The sequence below is a fragment of the Perca flavescens genome, chromosome 24 (genome assembly GCF_004354835.1).
Source record: "Perca flavescens isolate YP-PL-M2 chromosome 24, PFLA_1.0, whole genome shotgun sequence".
Taxonomy (NCBI): Eukaryota; Metazoa; Chordata; class Actinopteri; order Perciformes; family Percidae; genus Perca; species Perca flavescens.
The window spans coordinates 1,249,768-1,271,146 of NC_041354.1; the positions used below are offsets into that span (position 1 = coordinate 1,249,768).

General features: G+C 43.6%; 1 protein-coding gene across 1 annotated transcript in view; it reads left to right on the forward strand.

The window, feature by feature from the left end:
* Positions 1–518: 518 nt before the first annotated feature.
* LOC114551252 (NLR family CARD domain-containing protein 3) overlaps positions 519–21,379 on the forward strand; it is a 221,525-nt gene continuing 200,664 nt past the window's right edge. Inside the window, exons 1-3 of the mRNA XM_028572423.1 lie at positions 519–617; positions 1,606–1,840; positions 3,032–3,151. Of these exons, the coding sequence (XP_028428224.1) occupies positions 1,713–1,840; positions 3,032–3,151 (248 nt within the window). The 5' untranslated portion in view covers positions 519–617; positions 1,606–1,712. The remainder of the gene's footprint in view (positions 618–1,605; positions 1,841–3,031; positions 3,152–21,379) is intronic.

Here is a 21,379-nt window from a genome sequence, read left to right on the forward strand (position 1 = left end):
ATATAAGCTACAGTGTTTTTTTACAGGGTTTGCGTAAAGACATAGGTGCAGGTATTTGGCAGGGAGTCTAGGGGTATTACCTAAAGAAAATGTTACATTGTCAATCAAAAAAGTGCAATTTCACAACATTTTGGAGCATTATTATCAACATATCTGTGTCTAAAATGTTGAAGAAGCTAGAGCAGATATTACATAAATAACACTCAAAAAGCTTAAAGACTGTGTGTGTGTGTGTTTGCATGTGTGTGTGTGTGTGTGTGTGTTTGCGTGTGTTTGTGTGTGTGCGTGTGTTTGCGTGTGTGTGTGTGTGAGAGATGTAATTCATAATATTTCTAACAATATGCAGGAATATGACCTACTCATAGTAGCCTATCATGATCTCCCTCCTCTCCACCTACATATTCAGATTGCAGACATCATGTGTATATTATGGATTATGGTGTTAGGTATCTCATAGGTTTCTCACTGGTGTGGGGAGTACATTTGCAGGGGGCAGTCATGCGTGCAGGGGGAGGGGTTGTAAGGGGGATTGTGTTTCCTGTTTAAAGTTTACTCCCACTCCCCAGAGGTTGTTGAGTGTCGCAGCCTTTTCTCTCCGTAAGAAGCTCCATCTGAAGGTAATTTAACTCTTCTCAAACATTTGACTGGTGAACTCAAAGCTGTCGTTAGTTTAGTTTAAGATCAGAAAACGCTGCAGAGAAACTAAACTAAACACAATCTGACTTCTGACTCAGACTGTTAAACTGTCGTCTTAACAAAGATCCGCCGCCAAGTTGAGAGGATATCTGGGAGAGTAACGAAGAGTCAGAGTCCAGTTAATGATCCTTGTTACTGTGTTATAGATCCTTTATGTATTATCATAAACACATCTGGTATTTCCTCCGGCGTTTAGCAGCAAAAACACACAGGAGAGGAGCGCTTCTTCTCCCTGTCTGTACCACGGGGTGAAGGAGGTGAAAGGGGAGGGGGAGTCTTTTATTGAACTATTAAATCATCATCTGACACCGTTTAAATTCCTTTTTGTTTTAGATAAAGTTGGACTGAATGAATGTGTTTGAACTCATTTATAAAGGCGGTAAAACAATCATTTTATCAACGAAATGTGTAACTGCATAACTGTCTCGCCATTTTATCTGCCTGCACTCACACAGAGATATAAGGTTAGTGGACTGAACAGCTGAAGTTAAGGTTATTTTAAAATGTAGAGAGTTTAAAACCTGATAGCTTAGTTTAAAGTAGCAGCCGGGTTGCTGTGGAAACAGTTTTACTGTCATATCAACTGTTATTATGGTTTGTAATGCTGTGGATGTCACAGATGCTACATCCATTGTTTCTAAAGTCTAATATATAATATTCTCATAATTAAGTCTTGGCTCCATTAGAGGACTAACAAGATAACATTAGTGCTAGAGTCTTTATAATGTTACTGTTCTTTCAGAAAGACAATGAATGATAGAACAGGATGAGCAGAGAGCAGAAAGCATTCAGTGAAGAGCTTCAGACTTTATTTTCTGGTTGATAGCTTCTAGTTTCTCCAGCAGCTTCTGTTTCTGGAGATTAAAAAGTGGATTTACCTCTCTGGTGGTCTTCCTCTCTTTCTAACAGGACCCATCAGAGACCAGATCCTGCTGAACCTGAACCCAGCTGTTTGTCCATGAAGCCACCGTTATGTTACAAAAAGAAGGTGACCTGTAACCGAGAGGAGAATTAACATGGACGAGAGGCTAGTTGAAATGGAGCGGAGAGAATTGATGGATCTAATTAAAATGGAGAGACGTAAACATGAGACGGAGCGAAATGCAATGAAAAGTGAAAATGAAATGTTAAGAAGAAAATTGAGGTGAGTTGTTGTGAAACACTGTGATGCCTGTCTCAGAAGTGTAACATTTACTGCACAGCGATCTTGCTATTATATTATAATGTAGTAAACGCTGTCTACTTGAAGTTTTGAAAACTGTAGCCACACTTGTGTTCGCCGTGACTCAACGTGACTTTATCAAACTGCAGAGGCGACTTAACTTTCTCTCCATCTGCACCGCACCTCCTGTGTGTGTGTGTGTGTGTGTGTGTGTGTGTGTGTGTGTGTGTGTGTGTGTGTGTGAGCTGAGCTCTCTGTCAACATGCAGAGAGGACAGAGAAGCTCGCACTTACAGGCTTTCAGGTCCCGAAATTTGGTCAGACCTCTAATAAACAACCTTTTAGCTTCAAATCAAACTGGTTCAGGCTGGTACACTGGACCGGACCGGCCCAACTCTAGTTACCTCGTCCCTCATTAACCAGAGATCTTTATCATGATGACAGAAGGGAGTGCTGCTTGTATCTCCTAACCCCGGCTTTACTTCCTCCTGATTTAGTTTATTTATAAATGTTGAGATTAATCCTCATAATAAAGTTTTGGCCCTTGTTAGAATATATTTTGTGAGAATAAGGTAAGAGGTTTTTAGAGTTCATGAAGCTGAACTTGTTGTCTCCACTTCTCTGGGTTATGAGAGGCCATCTGGTTTTAAAGTGATAAGACATAAAGGAAGTGTAAAGGGAGTGTCAGAAAAGGTCTTCTCTGATTGGACGGGAAGGAGACAACAATGTTGCTGTGTTTTACAAGCGCAGGATTTGTGACACAGAGTATGGAAATAGCCTTGGCTCTCAGAACTCCCTAAAGTCTGCAGAAGATTAAGAACACGCAGGTATTCAAATCCAACAATAGCAACTTGTCTCTTCTGACCTGAGAATGGGAGAAGCCGAGGTAACATTTTCATACAGTGTGTTTGTGTATTTTGCAATATCATTCTTCACTAAAGCTTGTTATAACTTTAACTGAACGAATCCTGAGTTTTATTTCTCTGATCTACCAGTAAACGAACACTATTCAGGGTGTAGTGACCAGCAAATTTGAGTCAGATTAAGTCTGACCTTTTTAGGGCCAAACTGGTCACCGGTCACATTTTTTGCATAAATTCCTACACTATAGGAGGACAGAAGGATTACATTTTACACATTTCTCTCTCTGGTGGTCTTCCTCTCTTTCTAACAGGACGGTCTTGGGACTGGACTCTGATGATTCTGAACCTGAACCTGAACCCAGCTGTGTGTCCTTGAAGAGTGACTGGTCCAGGAAAACACCGTTAGCTTTCAGAAGACATCCAAAGGAAGAGTAAGTCAGCTTCAGCTAGGGCTGAACGATTAATTGCATTTGCGATAATATCGCGATATGTTAAAATGCGATTTCCTAATCGCAAAGGCTGCGATTTGGTCTCGATTTGATGACTCACGAGAGCAAATCAGTCTGCACTACGCAGAGAATGCATCAACTTAGCACGCTAACGCTACACTGTACCTTGAGCTGATCTCTGTCATTCAAACAATTCTGAGTTGAAGTTTAAAACTTTTACAGCCATTTTAATAAAATGAAGGGTTTTGCTCGGGCTGGAGTCCATACATTCAGTTAATGGACACAGGCACGCAGAACTGAAGGCTCGGTTGGCAACGAGCTAGCTCTGATTAGCGGTTAGCTCCGGTTAGCGGTTAGCTCCGTTATAAAGATATGAGTGGAGGAGCTGCCACTGAGAGGGGTAACAACCAGACTGATAAATGACGGTTCGGGGAGCTTTCACAGCAGCGTGGCCGCGGGGTTTCAACGGTGTTATTAGTACAGTTAATCCCACGGCAAGACCAGCAGCAACTAACGTAACGATAGCCTCTCTGAGCTAGTGCAGTGTTGACGGTGTCGGCACGCAACTTCACGAGGGGGAGGGGCTGGAGGCAGCTCCTCTCTGTGCACTGTAAAAAATTGTATGTATGTATGTATATTTGTGTGTGTGTGTGTGTGTGTATGTATATGTGTGTGTGTGTGTGTATGTATGTATATGTGTGTGTGTATGTGTGTGTGTGTGTGTGTATGTATATATGTGTGTATATATATGTGTGTGTATATATATATATATATATGTGTGTGTATATATGTGTGTATGTATGTATATGTATGTATGTATGTATATATATATATATATATATATATATAATATGTCCCATCCATCCATCTATCTTCGTCCGCTTATCCGGTGTCGGGTCGCGGGGGGAGCAGCTCCAGCAGGGGACCCCAAACTTCCCTTTCCCGAGCAACATTAACCAGCTCCGACTGGGGGATCCCGAGGCGTTCCCAGGCCAGTTTGGAGATATAATCCCTCCACCTAGTCCTGGGTCTTCCCCGAGGCCTCCTCCCAGCTGGACGTGCCTGGAACACCTCCCTAGGGAGGCGCCCAGGGGGCATCCTTACCAGATGCCCGAACCACCTCAACTGGCTCCTTTCGACGCAAAGAGCAGCGGCTCTCCCGAGCTCCTCACGGATGACTGAGCTTCTCACCCTATCTCTAAGGGAGACGCCAGCCACCCTCCTGAGGAAACCCATTTCAGCCGCTTGTACCCTGGATCTCGTTCTTTCGGTCATGACCCAGCCTTCATGACCATAGGTGAGGGTAGGAACGAAAACTGACCGGTAGATCGAGAGCTTTGCCTTCTGGCTAAGCTCTCTTTTCGTCTACGGTGCGATAGATTGAATGCAATACCGCACCCGCTGCGCGATTCTCCGACCAATCTCCCGCTCCATTGTCCCCTCACTCATGAACACAACCCCAAGGTACTTGAACTCCTTCACTTGGGGTAAGGACTCATTCCCTACCTGGAGAAGGCATTCCATCGGTTTCCTGCTGAGAACCATGGCCTCCGATTTAGAGGTGCTGATCCTCATCCCAACCGCTTCACACTCGGTTGCGAACCCGATCCAGTGAGTGCTGAAGGTCGCAGGCCGATGATGCCATCAGGACCACATCATCTGCAAAGAGCAGCGATGAGATCCCCAGCCCACCAAACTGCAACCCCCCCCACCCCAACTACGCCTCGATATCCTGTCCATAAATACTACAAACAGGATTGGTGACAAAGCGCAGCCCTGGCGGAGGCCAACCCTCACCTGAAACGAGTCCGACTTACTACGAGAACCCGGACACAGCTCTTGCTTTGGTTGTACAGAGATTGGATGGCCCTGAGAAGAGACCCCCTCACCCCATACTCCCGCAGCACCTCCCACAGTATCTCCCGGGGACCCGGTCATACGCCTTCTCCAAATCCACAAAACACATGTAGACCGGTTGGGCATACTCCCAGGCTCCCCTCAGGATCCTTGCGATAGTGAAGAGCTGGTCCGTTGTTCCACGACCAGGACGGAATCCGCATTGTTCCTCCTCAACCCGAGGTTCGACTATCGGCCGAACCCTCCTTTCCAGCACCTTGGAGTAGACTTTACCAGGGAGGCTGAGAAGTGTGATACCCCTATAATTGGCACACACCTCTGGTCCCCCTTTTTTAAAAGGGGAACCACCACCCCAGTCTGCCACTCCTTTGGCACCGTCCCAGACTTCCACGCAATGTTGAAAAGGCGTGTCAACCAGGACAGCCCCTCCACACCCAGAGCCTTGAGCATTTCTGGACGGATCTCATCAATCCCGGGGCTTTGCCACTGTGTAGTTGTTTGACTACATCAGTGACTTCCGCCTGGGAAATCGGCGACAATCCCCCATTATCCTCCAGCTCTGCCTCTAACATAGAGGGCGTATTAGTAGGATTCAGGAGTTCCTCAAAGTGCTCCTTCCACCGCCCTATTACCTCCTCAGTTGAGGTCAACAGTGTCCCATCCTTACTGTACACAGCTTGGATGGTTCCCCGCTTCCCCCTCCTGAGGTGGCGAACAGTTTTCCAGAAGCACTTTGGTGCCGACCGAAAGTCCTTCTCCATGTCTTCTCCAAACTTCTCCCACACCCGCTGCTTTGCCTCTTTCACGGCAGAGGCTGCAGCCCTTCGGCCCTTCGGTACCCTGCAACTTCCTCCGAGTCCTCCGGGATAACATATCCCGGAAAGACTCCTTCTTCAGTCGGACGGTTTCCCTGACCACGGTGTCCACCACGGTGTTCGTGGGTTACCGCCCCTTGAGGCACCTAAGACCCTAAGACCACAGCTCCTCGCCGCAGCTTCAGCAATGGAAACTTTGAACATTGTCCACTCGGGTTCAATGCCCCCAGCCTCCACAGGGATGCACGAAAAGCTCCGCCCGGAGGTGTGAGTTGAAAGTCTGTTGGACAGGGGCCTCCTCCAGACGTTCCCAATTTACCCGCACTACACGTTTGGGCTTACCAGGTCTGTCCAGAGTCTTCCCCACCCTCTGACCCAACTCACCACCAGATGGTGATCGGTTGACAGCTCTGCCCCTCTCTTCACCCGAGTGTCCAAAACATACGGCCCTCAGATCAGATGAAACGATTATGAAATCGATCATTGACCTTCGGCCTAGGGTGCTCTGGTACCAGGTACACTTATGAGCATCCCTATGTTTGAACATGGTGTTCAAGTATAGACAATCCATGACTAGCACAGAAGTCCAACAACAAACAACCACTCTGGTTTAGATCAGGAGGCCGTTCCTCCCAATCACGCCTCTCAGGTGTCTCCATCATTGCCCACGTGTGCGTTGAAGTCCCCCAGCAGAACAATGGAGTCCCCCACTGGAGCCCCATGCAGGACTCCAGTCAAGGTCTCCAAGAAGGCCGAATACTCCGAACTCCTGTTTGGTGCATATGCACAAACAACAGTCAGAGTTTTCCCCCCACAACCCGCAGGCGTGGGGAGGCGACCCTCTCGTCCCACCGGGTAAACTCCAACACAGCGGCGCCAGCCGGGGCTTGTGAGTATCCCCACACCCGCCCGGCGCCTCACACCCTGGGCAACTCCGGGGAAGAAAAGAGTCCAACCCCTATCCAGGAGTACGGTTCCAGAACCAAGACTGGGCGTAGAGGTAAGCCCCACCAGGTAGCGCTCCACCTCCCGCACCAGTTCCGGCTCCTTCCCCCACAGAGAGGTGACGTTCCACGTCCCCAGAGCCAGCGTCTGCCGCCCGGGTCTGGTCCGTCGAGGCCCCTGACCTTCACTGCCACCCATGTGGCATCGCACCCAACCCCAACGGTTCCTCCCACAGGTGGTGGGCCCATGGGATGGAGAGGGAGTTGCCACGTAGCTTGTTCGGGCTGTGCCCGGCCGGGCTCCGTGGCAAACCCGGCCACCAGGCGCTCGCCGACAAGCCCGCCGTCCGGGCCTGGCTCCAGACGGGGGCCCCGGGCTTCCTCCGGGCAGGGTCACTCCATCTCTGCTTAGCTTTTTCATTGGGGTTTTTGAACCATTCTTTGTCTGGCCCCTCACCTGAGACCACTTTGCCTTGGGAGACCCTACCAGGAGCACAAAGCTCCAGACAACACAGCCCTCAGGTTCACAGAGACACACAAACCTCTCCACCACGATAAGGTGATGGTTCACGGAGAGGACATAATATGTATGTATGTGTTTTTACTTATTTAACTGTCTAGTGTGTAATTGTGTGTTGTTCATACTATACAATGATTTATTGTTTGTCTTTGTTGAATAATACAGAAGACAAAGAGCTTAACAAAATAATCGAATATCGAATTGCAATCGCAATATTTGGGGAAAAAAATCGCAATTAGATTATTTTCAAAAATCGTTCAGCCCTAGCTTCAGCTACTTTATAGGAAAAGTATCGTCCAACATGTCACAGGCCAGAAAATTGTCTGATTTTAAAAGTGACATTAATTCTCATGATGAAGTCATGGCTCCATTAGAGGACTAAAAAGATAACATTAGTGCTAGAGTCTTTATAACTATCCTGTTCTTTCAGAAAGACAATGAATGATAGAACAGGATGAGCAGAGAGCAGAAAGCATTCAGTGAAGAGCTTCAGACTTTATTTTCTGGTTGATAGCATCTAGTTTCTCCAGCCGCTTCGGTTTCTGAAGATTAAAATGTGGATTTACCTCCCTGGTGATCTTCCTCTCTTTCTAACAGGACCTTCACAGGACCGGGACCGGGACCTGAACCTGAATCTGAACCTAGCTGTGTGTCCATGAAGAGTGACCGGTCAATGGAGCCACCGCTACTTTTTGGTAGACCTCCAAAGTCAGAGTAAGTCAGCTTCAGTTACTTACTTACTATAACGTCAGCAACATTACAAAACATTTGAAAGAACAAGGGGTGCCCCGATTGATCAATCACCGATCATTATCAGCTGATATTTACAAAAAATGGGATCAAGTGGCACCGTTTAGGCACCATTTTAAAAGTATCGTTTAGGACCGGTATTGGAAAAAACACAAACTATAGCCAGCCCTTCTCTGGGTCCTCCACAGGGTGACTAGACACCAGTCATGTAATGCCAATGAGGAAATTGTGATACATTGTATTCAAAATGGTCTTAAAAAGGTCTTAAAGCCTTAAATCTGACTTGCTGAATCCTGCAGAAATCCTGTTTAAAATGTTGCTGCGGGTTGAATGTTTTGTCCTCTGGTTGGTGGACCAGACCCACACACACAACGTGCCCTGCAGCCCAGCACCTGCCTCTTTAAAGAAGGCAGCAAACAGACTCGTACACAGTTTACAACTAAACAGGTTAGTTTGTGCAACACAAGCAACGCTAACGAGTCGTTTTGTTAACTATTCTTAACTGTAGTCACCACATGTCGCTCACTTTTTCTCAGCTAAACGCCATAGCTGTATCCCTTCTAGAAACAACCATTAGTTACCGCCCACCAGTCTGGGGCGCGAGTGAGAGAGTGACGGTGACTACAGAGAGAGCAAGCTAGCCTGAGCAGAGGAAAGTTAAGTTTAGTAGCTAAGTGAATATACAGCACATGGATGTAAAATAAGATCGGTACGGCAAAGGATATTTTAATTGATTTTAAACACGTTTCTGACAAAAAGTAAGTTGTTATTAGCATTCAATTGTTAATATTTACATATATAGTCTATTGTATTATTAGATTTAGTATACTGTACCTCTACGTATTTTCTAAGGAAGAACTGAACAAGCCAAAACAAAAACAGGCATTCTGTCACGGAATGGAAATTTTAAAGGAGAAAATACTGGCTTTAAAGCGCCCATATTATGCTCATTTTCAGGTTCATAATTGTATTTTAAGGTTGTACCAGAATAGGTTTACATGGTTTAATTTTCAAAAAACACCATATTGTTGTTGTACTGCACAGCTCTCTCTCACTGCTGCAGATCCTCTTTTCACCTGGTTTCTGTTTTAGCTACAGACTGAGACCTCTTTTCATCTTCTTCTTCTGTACTATCTTTGATTGCACTCGCACATGTGCAGTAGCTCAGATGTAGATCATGTCAGCTAGCTAGCTCCATAGACAGTAAAAGAAAGGCTGTTTCTTCAACTTCGGTCAGTTACAAGGCAGGATTAGCTGGGAGACTTCTAAATGAGGGAGCACATGTAAGTAGTTCTTTTGTAGATTATGGTGAAATTGTGTGTGTTGTAGCAGTGCTTTGCTATTGAGAACGAGGTAGCATGCTAGCATTAGTGTTAGCATGCTAACGCTACGAGTTAACGGTTGCAGTTAGCCAGCTCATTTCGGCTTGTGACGTCACAAGAAACCAGAAACCGTATCTCACTCAAAACAGCATGGATGGATTTTTTTCAAAGTTTGTATGCGTGTGGAAGCACCAGAGACACAAAATAACAGCCCAAATCCCAGAAAAAGTGTTTTTTTTCATAAGATGGGCACTTTACCATCGTTATCAGAGAATATAGTATTTCAACTTAGCATGTTTCCTTAAAGAGCAATGTGCAGGTTGAATTCATAACTGAATTAATACTTAATGTTGTCTGAAGAGGTCTTTTAAAAACACATAAGTAGAAATTGCTATGTTACACAAACCCTAAAGCAGACATTTTGATGAAAGGGTGCCCATTTTTAAGCTAGGCTCTGAAATAGCCTTTCCCGCTAGCAACGCGTCATATGACGTAGGCAGAGGTAAACAATAGGTTTCTTCTCACTCTACAGTGGTGAGAGAGAGAAAGCTATAGAGAAAGTTTATGTAAGTCATAATGGTAAATTATTGTGTTTGTGCTGGTTGCACAAAGTCCAGCCTGTCAGGAAATCGTGTACATAATTTTCCTTGTAGGAAAAGCAAGGTTTTTCGTTTTTGGGTGCGTTTTGTGCAGGTGAAGTGAACAGACTTCACTCCCGCGTCTGTCACCACACACTCGGTCGTTTGTGCCGCTCATTTCACTCCGGAGAGTTATAGACCTGAAGAGTTATAGACCTGGAGATTTGTTGGAGTCTCGGATGGGATTTTGGAGTAAGGACCATGCGATGCTGATTACCGATGCTGTTCCCTCGGTGCACTCAATGGAATCAAGTCCACCACCATCAAGGCTTTCACCTGAATCTGGCGTGGGCAAGATTGGAGGACCAAGTGCTAGCACTTGCAGAAATTCCATGCACCGAAAAGAGCTCCTAGCAGAGTAAGTCTTACTTTTAATTCTTGTAACTCTTAATTTGGCTGATTTCGTAATGTTTTAGTCTAATAATTTCAGAATAAAGAAGTGATTTGAGTGTGTATGTATTGGGCAATCCACCATCTAACTAGTAACATACATGTTAGCTTGGCTATTGTATTAGCAAACATTTGGTAGCTGATGATTTGATGACAGGAGTAGCTAAAATTGCGTCTGAAATCATTCCCTCATCTGGATTAAAAATGCGCTGACTGCAAATTCCTAGCATCAGGGCTTCAGTATACAGAGAGAGACAGCTTTAGAACAGGTTTTCGTAATTGTCTGCCTTGAAATCAATGCAGTTTGCATTAAGCTAGCTATGAGCTGTTGGCAGGCAGCTAGCTAGCACAAAAACTCCAGTTTCCCCTGCATTTCAATTCAGACTGTTCTCCCGCACAATTTTGTATCCCAGTAGGCTACTCTCTGGTAATTTACAAAGTCCAAATTGATCTATTAAATCAATATGCTGAAATCTCCTAGATTTTGCCACTAGAGGTTTTGACACGTCAGAGCTGCTTTGGTTTTATTTCTCTTTTTTATTATTACTGATCCAGTTGGTAACTAAGCTTGTATCCTATTTTTGTGAGTGATTTTGAACCTCCGTGTTTTTCAGATTTTGGCAGAGCGTGCAGCCAGTAATGAAGGGATAGATGCACCTGACAGAGGGCTTCTCTCTACAGGATCCTGGGCCATTATTGCTTCGTCGTGGGTCATAGTGCAACATCAGATGTCTGCAAAGCTCATCAGGTAGTGTAACTTGCATCTATCAGTCGCTGTATATGACACATAAACATTTACAAATTACTTCTAATGGTAGGAAGAAGACATTTCATACTGGACTGTATTAGGTTGTGTTAGGTTGTATGTGTTGTGACCACTGACTATGTGATGTTGTGCAAATCTTTTATTTATTTTTTTTTTCACCTAGCAGTTTTCCTTGGACTTGGGTGGCCCCTAAATCATGGCTGCAGCTGTCGCCGTGGTCCTGCTACGCCGTGCAGTTCCCTGCTACGTCCTGTAACGCCCTTCTACACCATGAACTACTGCAACTACTATTTATAGTCGTAGTTCAATTATCTTTATTGTGACTATTATCGCCACTGTTCATCACACCCCCAACTGACACCGTCAGACACCGCCTACCAAGAGCCTGGGTCTGTCCCAGGTTTCTTCCTGAGAGGGAGGTTTTCCTCGCCACTGTCGCACTGAATGCTTGCTCTTGGTGGAATTACTAGAATTGTTGGGTCCCTGTAAATTATAGTGTAACATCTCCAAATTATAGTGTAAATTATACCTACTCTATTTGTAAAGTGTCTTGAGAGAACTCTTGTTATGATGTATTAAAGTTGATAAAGATGAGACTGGTGGTGAAATTCACAAGCTACCTGCCAAGTCAAACTAAAGTAATGCAAAAGTAGTGTAAAGCATTACAATTCAGAGACTGTAATATAACTAATTACTCTGAAATGACAATAACTAGTAATCTATAATGAATTACATTTTGGAAGTAACTTGCACAACACTCCTAGTTACTATCAATGAAAATATGAATACATTTTATACAACAAGACACTTTGTGATTGTGTTCATTTTGTGAAAACAAAATATATTTGATTGCCTTCCTTCCTCGGGAAACTGCCTCCTGATTGCGGCCACAACACAAGCTGGTATCGCCTTCCTGATCTCCCTGCCCAGAAACCCATATGTCTATCGGACCACCTGCCTATAGGCTGTGTATCGGAATTGCCTAGAGAATGATAGGGGTGCAATGTTGATATTGAGTGATAGACTTATTTGATGTAACATTTTCAGTTATTTTATTCCATAAAGGTATGTATGCACATCAGAGTTGAAAAATCTTCTAATCCCTCAGCATCAATAATGCACATTAGATTATATTATATTATACTTTATTGTCATTGTGCAGAGTACAAGTAAAAAGACAACAAAATGCAGTTTGTGTCCAACCAGAAGTGAAACAAAATCAAATATGTATAAGTAAGTAAGTAATGAACAACATGTATAGATATGTGCAATGTAGTAGGAGTAACATATTAGTAAGAATATAGACATATATGCAGGGTATTAACAGAATATATTATAAGAAAAACGGAATAAATATGGATATTCAGTATGAACCATATAGACAGATATGTGCAGTGTGGTAACAGTACCATTGTAGTGCAGAAACGGTAACGTAAGAATAAGTGTACTGTATGTGCAAGAGGAATAGTATAAAGAGCAGTAGAATATGGCTATATATAAGTAGTTACAGTATGTACATTATTTTGATAGTTTATTTGTGTAGAAAACTGACGACTATAATAGAAGTGTATAATATAATAGTGTTATAAATTACTCTCATCTAAACATACTGTGGTCTGTTGGTTGGAGAGGACCATACTCCTGCCTGAAGTTGAGGTATGCTACCTGCAGCGAGAACGGGTTGAGGCAGCAGGCATCAAAGCCGGGATGGAGCGTTAGGCAGGTAATGTCCGTGGCCGGGACTAAACCCTCAACTAGTGCCCAGTAGGCATCCACCTCTCGACAACACATGCTGTCCACCACTGACGCCATAGCCTCACAATGTCCGCACAAGCACCTAGCCAACAAAACGATTCTGTGCTGGTGCTAACCTGCTTCTCTTAATACATCCATGGCTTGGATGGACTCCACAGCTGTCTCTGCGTTAAAATCTTAGGTTGTAGAATATCACAAGACAAAACGTTGCTGGCTTAAATTAAGACAATCTACATGTATGTTTAATCTAAAAGAAGGTCGAAAGTATGTTTGCTAAAGCAGATTTATTGTATAACACCAATGTAATAGCCTAGATGAACCAGAGTTAGCCACCATACTACACAGTAACTCACCAAGTCACTTGCCCTATTCGCCACTGGTTCGCAACTCTACTTCTCTTTTCTGCCCATTGTTCCTCCCCCTGATCCCCCCCCTAATCTCCCCCTGACCTCTGTCTCTCCTAGGAGGCTCATAATTATAGGCCTGTGGGCCATCATAGGCATGCTCGCCAACGTTGGAGAGCTCGGTTTCTTCATCCACGTCCATTGTAATTTGAGCATGAACTTGACCAGACTCCCTTGCGTTACGTCACTTCCGGTCAGGGATAGATAGATGCGGAAGTTATTTTATTACAATTTTATCTCAAAATATCGTTTATGGCGGTTAAATATTCCTCCAGTTTTGAAAATGTAGTTGTTTATCATTAATATACACTATGCTGTATAGGGGTGTCCAACCTGCACATTGCTCTTTAATATCTGATGACATATTGTGGTCATTTTCTGATTGCATACAGTAAATATAATAATAATATATGAAATGTGTTTTTCTATCAGGAGGAGACCAACGTCTCCTGAAGTCAGCTGTGTGTCCTTCAAGAGTGACCGGTCAAAGGATATTACAACTGATTTAAAAGGACAACAACCCTCCTCTGCTGAGAGGTAAGCTGTTAATAACACAAAGTGTATACTGATACTGGGCTGTGACAATCACCTCCTTAAATTAACTTTTACCTAGATTTAAGCTCAATTTTAAAGTTACATCTTTAAGATATTGGTTGTGTTCATCCGTATCTTTTATCCGGATGAGGGATTTTACACATCGGAGGACTGGATTTTAAGTTATTTTAAGTTCCCAGAAAGAGTGCATTAGCCCTAGCCAAGCCGAGCTAAACACTCCTGATGAGTCCCCACTTCCCTGCAAAATGACCTCGTTGTTCAGGAATGCCAACAAAGAAATAGCTGACCTTAGGACGGATGTTCCTCGGATGTCTGAGGAATTAAAGACCAAAGACGCCCTGCTAACCGCCTGCTTGGACGTGGCTCATAATCGGTGGCTGCGGATCTCAACTCCCCCAGCAGCTCGCAATCGACGTCCGGGGCTGTGGATATTACACATAGATAATTACTCTGGATGTACTGTCTCATTTAAACTATACATTCATATTCACAGGTTTAATCAATTTATCTGACAGTACACACTCAACCTGTCTGACTTGTTCCTCAAGTGATGGAAGGTTTATAGCTGGAATTTGACCTTGAATACTGTGACCTAGTAATTTATTAAATATAAAATAACAGTATAAAAATAAAAAATATGACAAATATATACACGTATAAAAGTAAAATTACTAACACAATTAATTAAAGGAACACGCCGACTTATTGGGACTTTGTCTTATTCAGCATATCCCCAGAGGAAGATAAGTCCATACATAGCCTTCTCATCTCCGTGCGCGTCCTAACTCTGTCTGATGCCCCCACCGCTAGCCTATCTTAGCACAGATCCTGGAGGTAACCGGCTTCATCTAGCCTACTTCTCCCAATAAGTGACAAAATAACACCAACATGTTCGTATTTCCATGTTGTGATTTGTGTAGTCACAGCGTGTACAAATAAGGTCACATGAGACACAGCCATCTTCTAACCGTATACATACTGGGAACTAGGGTTGCATGATATTGACAAAATGTTATATTGTGATATCAATATTAATTTCAATATTTTTAAACATATGTAAAATTACAAAAGTTATAGGAAAACGCAACAAAATAGATTTAAAAAAAATTCAATAAGTTTTCTAACATCACAAGGTTTATTTCAACTGACGGTAATATTGGACTGGTCCAACATGAATAAATAAATATATAAAGACCTACAGATCTGCAGAACAGGACATGTTTTACTGGTTGTACAGTATAAAATAAAGAGAACAGGACACAACTTTTCTTTCGCTTCTCTGATTCGTTCCATTTTGTTGTCTATCAATTTCTTCATTTCTTCGTCACTCTGTCGAAATGTGCACAAACGTGGTACACTCCATAGGGTTTGTCACATAGTGGACCTGTGCACTAACATGTGCAAGTATTGTGGTAACTGGCCAGTGAAACAAGATCATTATAGCGTTTCAAGCTGGCTCTAAATCAATACACAACTAAGCCTCACAGTCATACAGTTAGAAGATGGCTGTGTCTCATGTTACCTTGTTATTTCTGACTATGTTATTTCTGACCTCCAGGATCTGTGCTAAGCTAGGCTAGATGGAGCCGGTTACCTCCAGGCATGATGTGAGCTAATTCTTCCTGATTCCTCCACAGAGAGGACCAGGAGATCTCAGAGGTTCCCAGTGGTCAGTCTGCCCAGCAGCATCAAACACACCTGGACTCCATATTTATGGTCTGTACACATACAACTACTTCTTTTACATCTATTCTGTTCACAATCATCTCCATGCTGCACTTTTTAGACCAGTGGGTTGTCCGTCTGTCCAACATGGATCTGATGTTTCCTTCCATGATGTCATTCATATAATCTTTTGTTCCAGCTGCTGGAGAAGAACATTGTCACTTTTGTGAAGAAAGAGCTGAAGAAGATCCAGAAGGTTCTGAATCCAGATTACCCAGAATGCTCAGAGAGTCAGAGGGACAATGAGGATGAAGAGCAGAGGAGCAGTAGAGAGGCATTTCTGAAGATCACAGTGGACTTCCTGAGGAGAATGAAGCAGGACGAACTGGCTGACCGTCTGCAGAGCAGTAAGAGGATTTCTCTAAAGATTTAACTTGATGGATTAATGGAACGTTTACTAAGAGGTTGACCAGAATATGTTTGTTTATTTTATAAATGGCTTACTGATCGTCTTTGTTCTGTATTCATTCAGGAAGTACAGCTGCATTTTGTCGAAGTAAACTCAAATCTAACCAGCAGAAGAAGTTCCACTGTGTGTTTGAGGGGATTGCTAAAGCAGGAAACCCAACCCTTCTGAATCAGATGTTCACAGAGATCCACATCACAAAGGGAGGGACTGCAGAGGTCAATGATGAACATGAGGTCAGACAAATTGAAACAGCATCCAGGAAACCAGACAGACCAGAAACAACAATCAGACAAGAAGACATCTTTAAAGCTCCACCTGGAAGAGATGAACCAATCAGAACAGTGATGACAAAGGGAGTGGCTGGCATCGGGAAAACAGTCTTAACACAGAAGTTCACTCTGGACTGGGCTGAAGACAAAGCCAACCAGGACATCCAGTTCATATTTCCATTCACCTTCAGAGAGCTGAATGTGCTGAAAGAGAGAAAGTACAGCTTGGTGGAACTTGTTGATTACTTCTTTAGTGAAACCAAAGAAGCAGGAATCTGCAGGTTTGAAGAGGTTGTGTTCATCTTTGACGGTCTGGATGAGTGTCGACTTCCTCTGGACTTCCTCAACTCCGAGATCCTGACTGATGTTACAAAGTCCACCTCAGTGGGTGTGCTGCTGACAAACCTCATCAGGGGGAAACTGCTTCCCTCTGCTCACCTCTGGATAACCACACGACCTGCTGCAGCCAATCAGATCCCTCCTGGGTGTGTTGACATGGTGACAGAGATCAGAGGGTTCACTGACCCACAGAAAGAGGAGTACTTCAGGAAGAGATTCAGAGATGAGGAGCAGGCCAGCAGAATCATCTCCCACATCAAGACATCACGAAGCCTCCACATCATGTGCCACATCCCAATCTTCTGCTGGATCACTGCTACAGTTCTGAATGACATGTTGAAGACCAGAGAGGGAGGAGAGCTGCCCAAGACCCTGACTGAGATGTACATCCACTTCCTGGTGGTTCAGTCCAAAGTGAAGAACATAAAGTATGATGGAGGATCTGAGACAGATCTACACTGGAGTCCAGAGACCGGGAAGATGATCGAGTCTCTGGAAAAACTGGCTTTTGAGCAGCTGCAGAAAGGCAACCTGATCTTCTATGAATCAGACCTGACAGAGTGTGGCATCGATATCACAGCAGCCTCAGTGTACTCAGGAGTGTTCACACAGCTCTTTAAAGAGGAGAGAGGACTGTACCAGGACAAGGTCTTCAGCTTCATCCATCTGAGTGTTCTGGAGTTTCTGGCTGCTCTTCATGTTCATCTGACATTCACCAACTCTGGAGTCAACCTGCTGGCAGGAAAACAAACAGCATCAACAGGTTTCTACCAGAGTGCTGTGGACAAGGCCTTACAGAGTCCAAATGGACACCTGGACTTGTTCCTCCGCTTCCTCCTGGGTCTTTCACTGCAGACCAATCAGAATCTCCTACGAGGCCTGCTGACACAGACAGGAAGTAGCTCACAGACCAATCAGGAAACAGTCGAGTACATCAAGAAGAAGATCAATGAGAATGTGTCTGCAGAGAGAAGCATCAATCTGTTCCACTGTCTGAATGAACTGAATGATCATTCTCTAGTGGAGGAGATCCAACAGGCCCTGAGATCAGGAAGTCTCTCCACAGATAAACTGTCTCCTGCTCAGTGGTCAGCTCTGGGCTTCATCTTACTGTCATCAAAAGAAGATCTGGACGTGTTTGACCTGAAGAAATACTCTGCTTCAGAGGAGGCTTTTCTGAGGCTGCTGCCAGTGGTCAAAGCCTCCAACAAAGCTCTGTAAGTGGGATTTATTCATCATTAAATAATCTATTCTATATATCTACTCTCTACGCTATCTTTCAACCGTGGAGAAAAATAAATAACTATTTCCGTTTTCTCTTCAGGCTGAGTGGCTGTAACCTGTCCAAGAGAAGCTGTGAAGCTCTGTCCTCAGTTCTCAGCTCCCAGTCCTCTAGTCTGAGAGAGTTGGACCTGAGTAACAACAACTTGCAGGATTCAGGAGTAAAGCTGATCTCTGATGGACTAAAGAGTCCACACTGCACACTGGAGACTCTCAGGTCAGGATTCATTAAACCATTCCACTGATGACCATTTAAACTCTAATTAACTTGAGTTGATAAACGGCTAACATGTAGCTTATTTGTCTGCTGATACAAAGCTACGTTAGCTGTTTATCTAAACTTCTTTGCAAACTTTTTTGTGATTAACAATTTTTATAATTTTTTTAAACAACAATCATAAACATACCACTATACCATTAATAATAATACTAATAATAAAACCTCAGCGAAAACAATAGGGATCCCCCCCTGCGATGTGTTGTCGCAAGTTATATTGTCAAAATTAGATAAATGGAAGCTTAAATCCCTGGGAGCTAACGTTACTATAGCTGAATGGTTTAGTCCAGTCGTTGCGGTGTAGAAAAAAACTAAATCTGAGGGCACGGATTGTGAATCTGTGTGCCCGTTTAAATATCTGTTGGGCTTGGTTCTTTTTTTCAGCTGACACGAGGGGGCTCCATAGACGCTCACTTCCATTGTGGCTTAAAATCAACAACTTCCGTTGTAGCTTTTGAACTAAAAATGTTAAAAAAAACATTTCAGTCTGTCAGGCTGTCTGATGTCGGAGGAAGGCTGTTCTTCTCTGGCCTCAGCTCTGAGCTCCAACCCCTCCCATCTGAGAGAGCTGGACCTGAGCTACAATCATCCAGGAGACTCAGGAGTGAAGCTACTGTCAGCGGGACTGGAGGATCCTCTCTGGAGACTGGACACTCTCAGGTAGAAACACTGATAAATATAAAAAGGAGATATTTGTGCAGGAAGTCTCCAAGGAGATCATCTATAGGAATCAAAATAGCCCCCTATTGTTAATATTCTACGCTGTTTGGACAGATACTGTATCTGCATGGTAAATAAACTGTCTTGTCATTTTGAGAAATAGCCCAGTGATCAAATTATTACCAGGATATCTTTCATCTCTACAGAGATAGATCCAGCAAAGGTTTAGCCTAGCTTAGCAGAAACCAATGTGCTGTCAATGCTGTGACAAGAGCGTGTGAATGAATGTGATCAATCAGAGACGTACACCGACTGGACCAATCACTGTATAAAGTGACTCTTGTGCTGGGAGAGCACAGTCACTGCAAACCAGTCGCTTTTCAGTGAAAATCGCTGTTTAAATGGGAAAATGTCATCCACATGAATTGTGTAGATCCGAAGAGTTTTTATTTTGGGGGATTTCGGTGCCTTATTTAGGTGCCACTTAAATGCCTGCGCTTCTCTCTGATGCTCCGACAACGGACGTTAGAGGTAACTGAAACATCGCCGCATGTGTTACCTTTTTTAGCCCTTCTGAGTTTGCAGGTATGCAGGAATAGTAAAAGTCTCTCAAAACACCTGCAGTGCGAACACAACATAAAGTTGGGTTCTTAGAACTATAAAAGTTCCTCCGGTCTGAAAATGTCTAATATGTGTGTGTGAGAGTGATTTAATGTCCAACACTCCTTTCAGAGTGGAGCCTGCTGGAGTCAGATGGTTGACACCATGTCTGAGGAAGTGTAAGTGTGTTTTTAATTTCATTCATCAAACTGTGACATCACTCATTCAAACCTCTGAAGTCAACACGACGGCTTGACCTCAGTCAGCCTCTGGCTTTACCGTAATATTACATCTACAACAACCGCATTCGCCACTTCACCTGGAGCTCGCAAACCGAAAGTAAAGTCTGTTTCTCTCTGCTGTTGTCTTTCACAGCCTAACGTTTAACTGACATTAGCTAACCTTAGTGCTTGTTTTAGCAGACCTCTATATCTTCAGTTAAGTTAACTTTAACCAGCCCGGTTCTTTTTGAAAAACAACAACAACGGCAAATAGAAACAGACTAACTAAACATGCTTGCTGACTGGGAGTTCTGGATGAATTTATGGAAGACATTATCGTACGCTGGTTGTGTGTGGTGAAGCAAATCTACCAGCCACTTGCATATTTTACCAGCATTTGGCTAGTAGAAGGTGCTAACTTTGGATCCTGATTCAAGCCAATCAGCAACAAGCGGCGGAAGTAGATGGTGGGGAGGGGTGGAGGCAGCGTGTGAAAGTCCCGGCCGGCCAGCAGTAGTTATCTGTCCATGAATCTGGGGGACAGAGCGTCAGAAGGGGGGGGGCTACTGATGCTAGCCTTGTCTGTACACATGTATGTTTCCCATTGATAAAATTAAATACGATGATAAACAAATATATAGGTAAAGGTACTTTATTGTCACATACACATACATTTAGCGAAATTCATTCTCTGCATTTAACCCATCCCTCAAGGGAGCAGTGGGCAGCCAATCACAGCGCCCGGGGACAAACTCCAGATTTGAGCCAGTGCTGACTGGAGAACCTAGTACACGTTTTTGATTACAATCTGATTACAGCAAAGACAACGTCGGCAGTATTGACGGCAAAATAGGCTCCAGAATATTTTGTTCTGTATTGACAGGTGCAATATTATTATTTTAATATATTATAATAATATATATTTTTTTAATTACATTCATATATCTGCATTTATATCAAAACCTCGAGGCTTTCAAACATCAACATGTTATTTATTAATATGCATTCGTGTCTAAAACGACATGTAAACATATTTTCCTATTCTATTTTGCCTGGAAACGCTTCCGACAAGCTCGCGTCTTGCGTGAAAAATAGGCCTCGGTCCTGCACACGTCTCACACGGGCAGTGTGTAAGCTCTAACCTCTTAACATGGAAGCCGAAATATAAACGGACACGCCACGCAGCTGACACGCTCGCAAATATTCACCTATTTTGAATTTGATGTCTGCGATACTTTGTATTTCTATGTTGAACACTGTTACATCACCTTTCCTTGTAACAACACTCAATAAGGGATTGGGAACTGAGGACACTACTTGTTGAATCTTTGTAGGTGGAATTCTTTCCCATTCTTGCTTGATGTACATCAGTTGCTCAACAGTCCAGGGTCTCTGTTGTCGTACTTTGCGCTTCATAATGCGTCCCACATTTTCCATGGGAGACAGATATGGATTGCAGGCAGGCCAGTCTAGTACTCTTTTACTATGAAGCCACATTGTTGTAACACGTGCAGAATGTGACTTAGCATTGTCTTGCTGAAATGAGCAAGGACTTCCCTGAAAAAGACTTTTGTTGCTCCAAATCATGTATGTACCTTTCAGCATTAATGGTGCCTTCACAGATGTACAAGTTAACCATGTTGTGTCTCGTTCTCTCCGTCAGATTCCTGTGAACTCACAGTCGACACAAACACAGTGCACAGAAAACTCAAA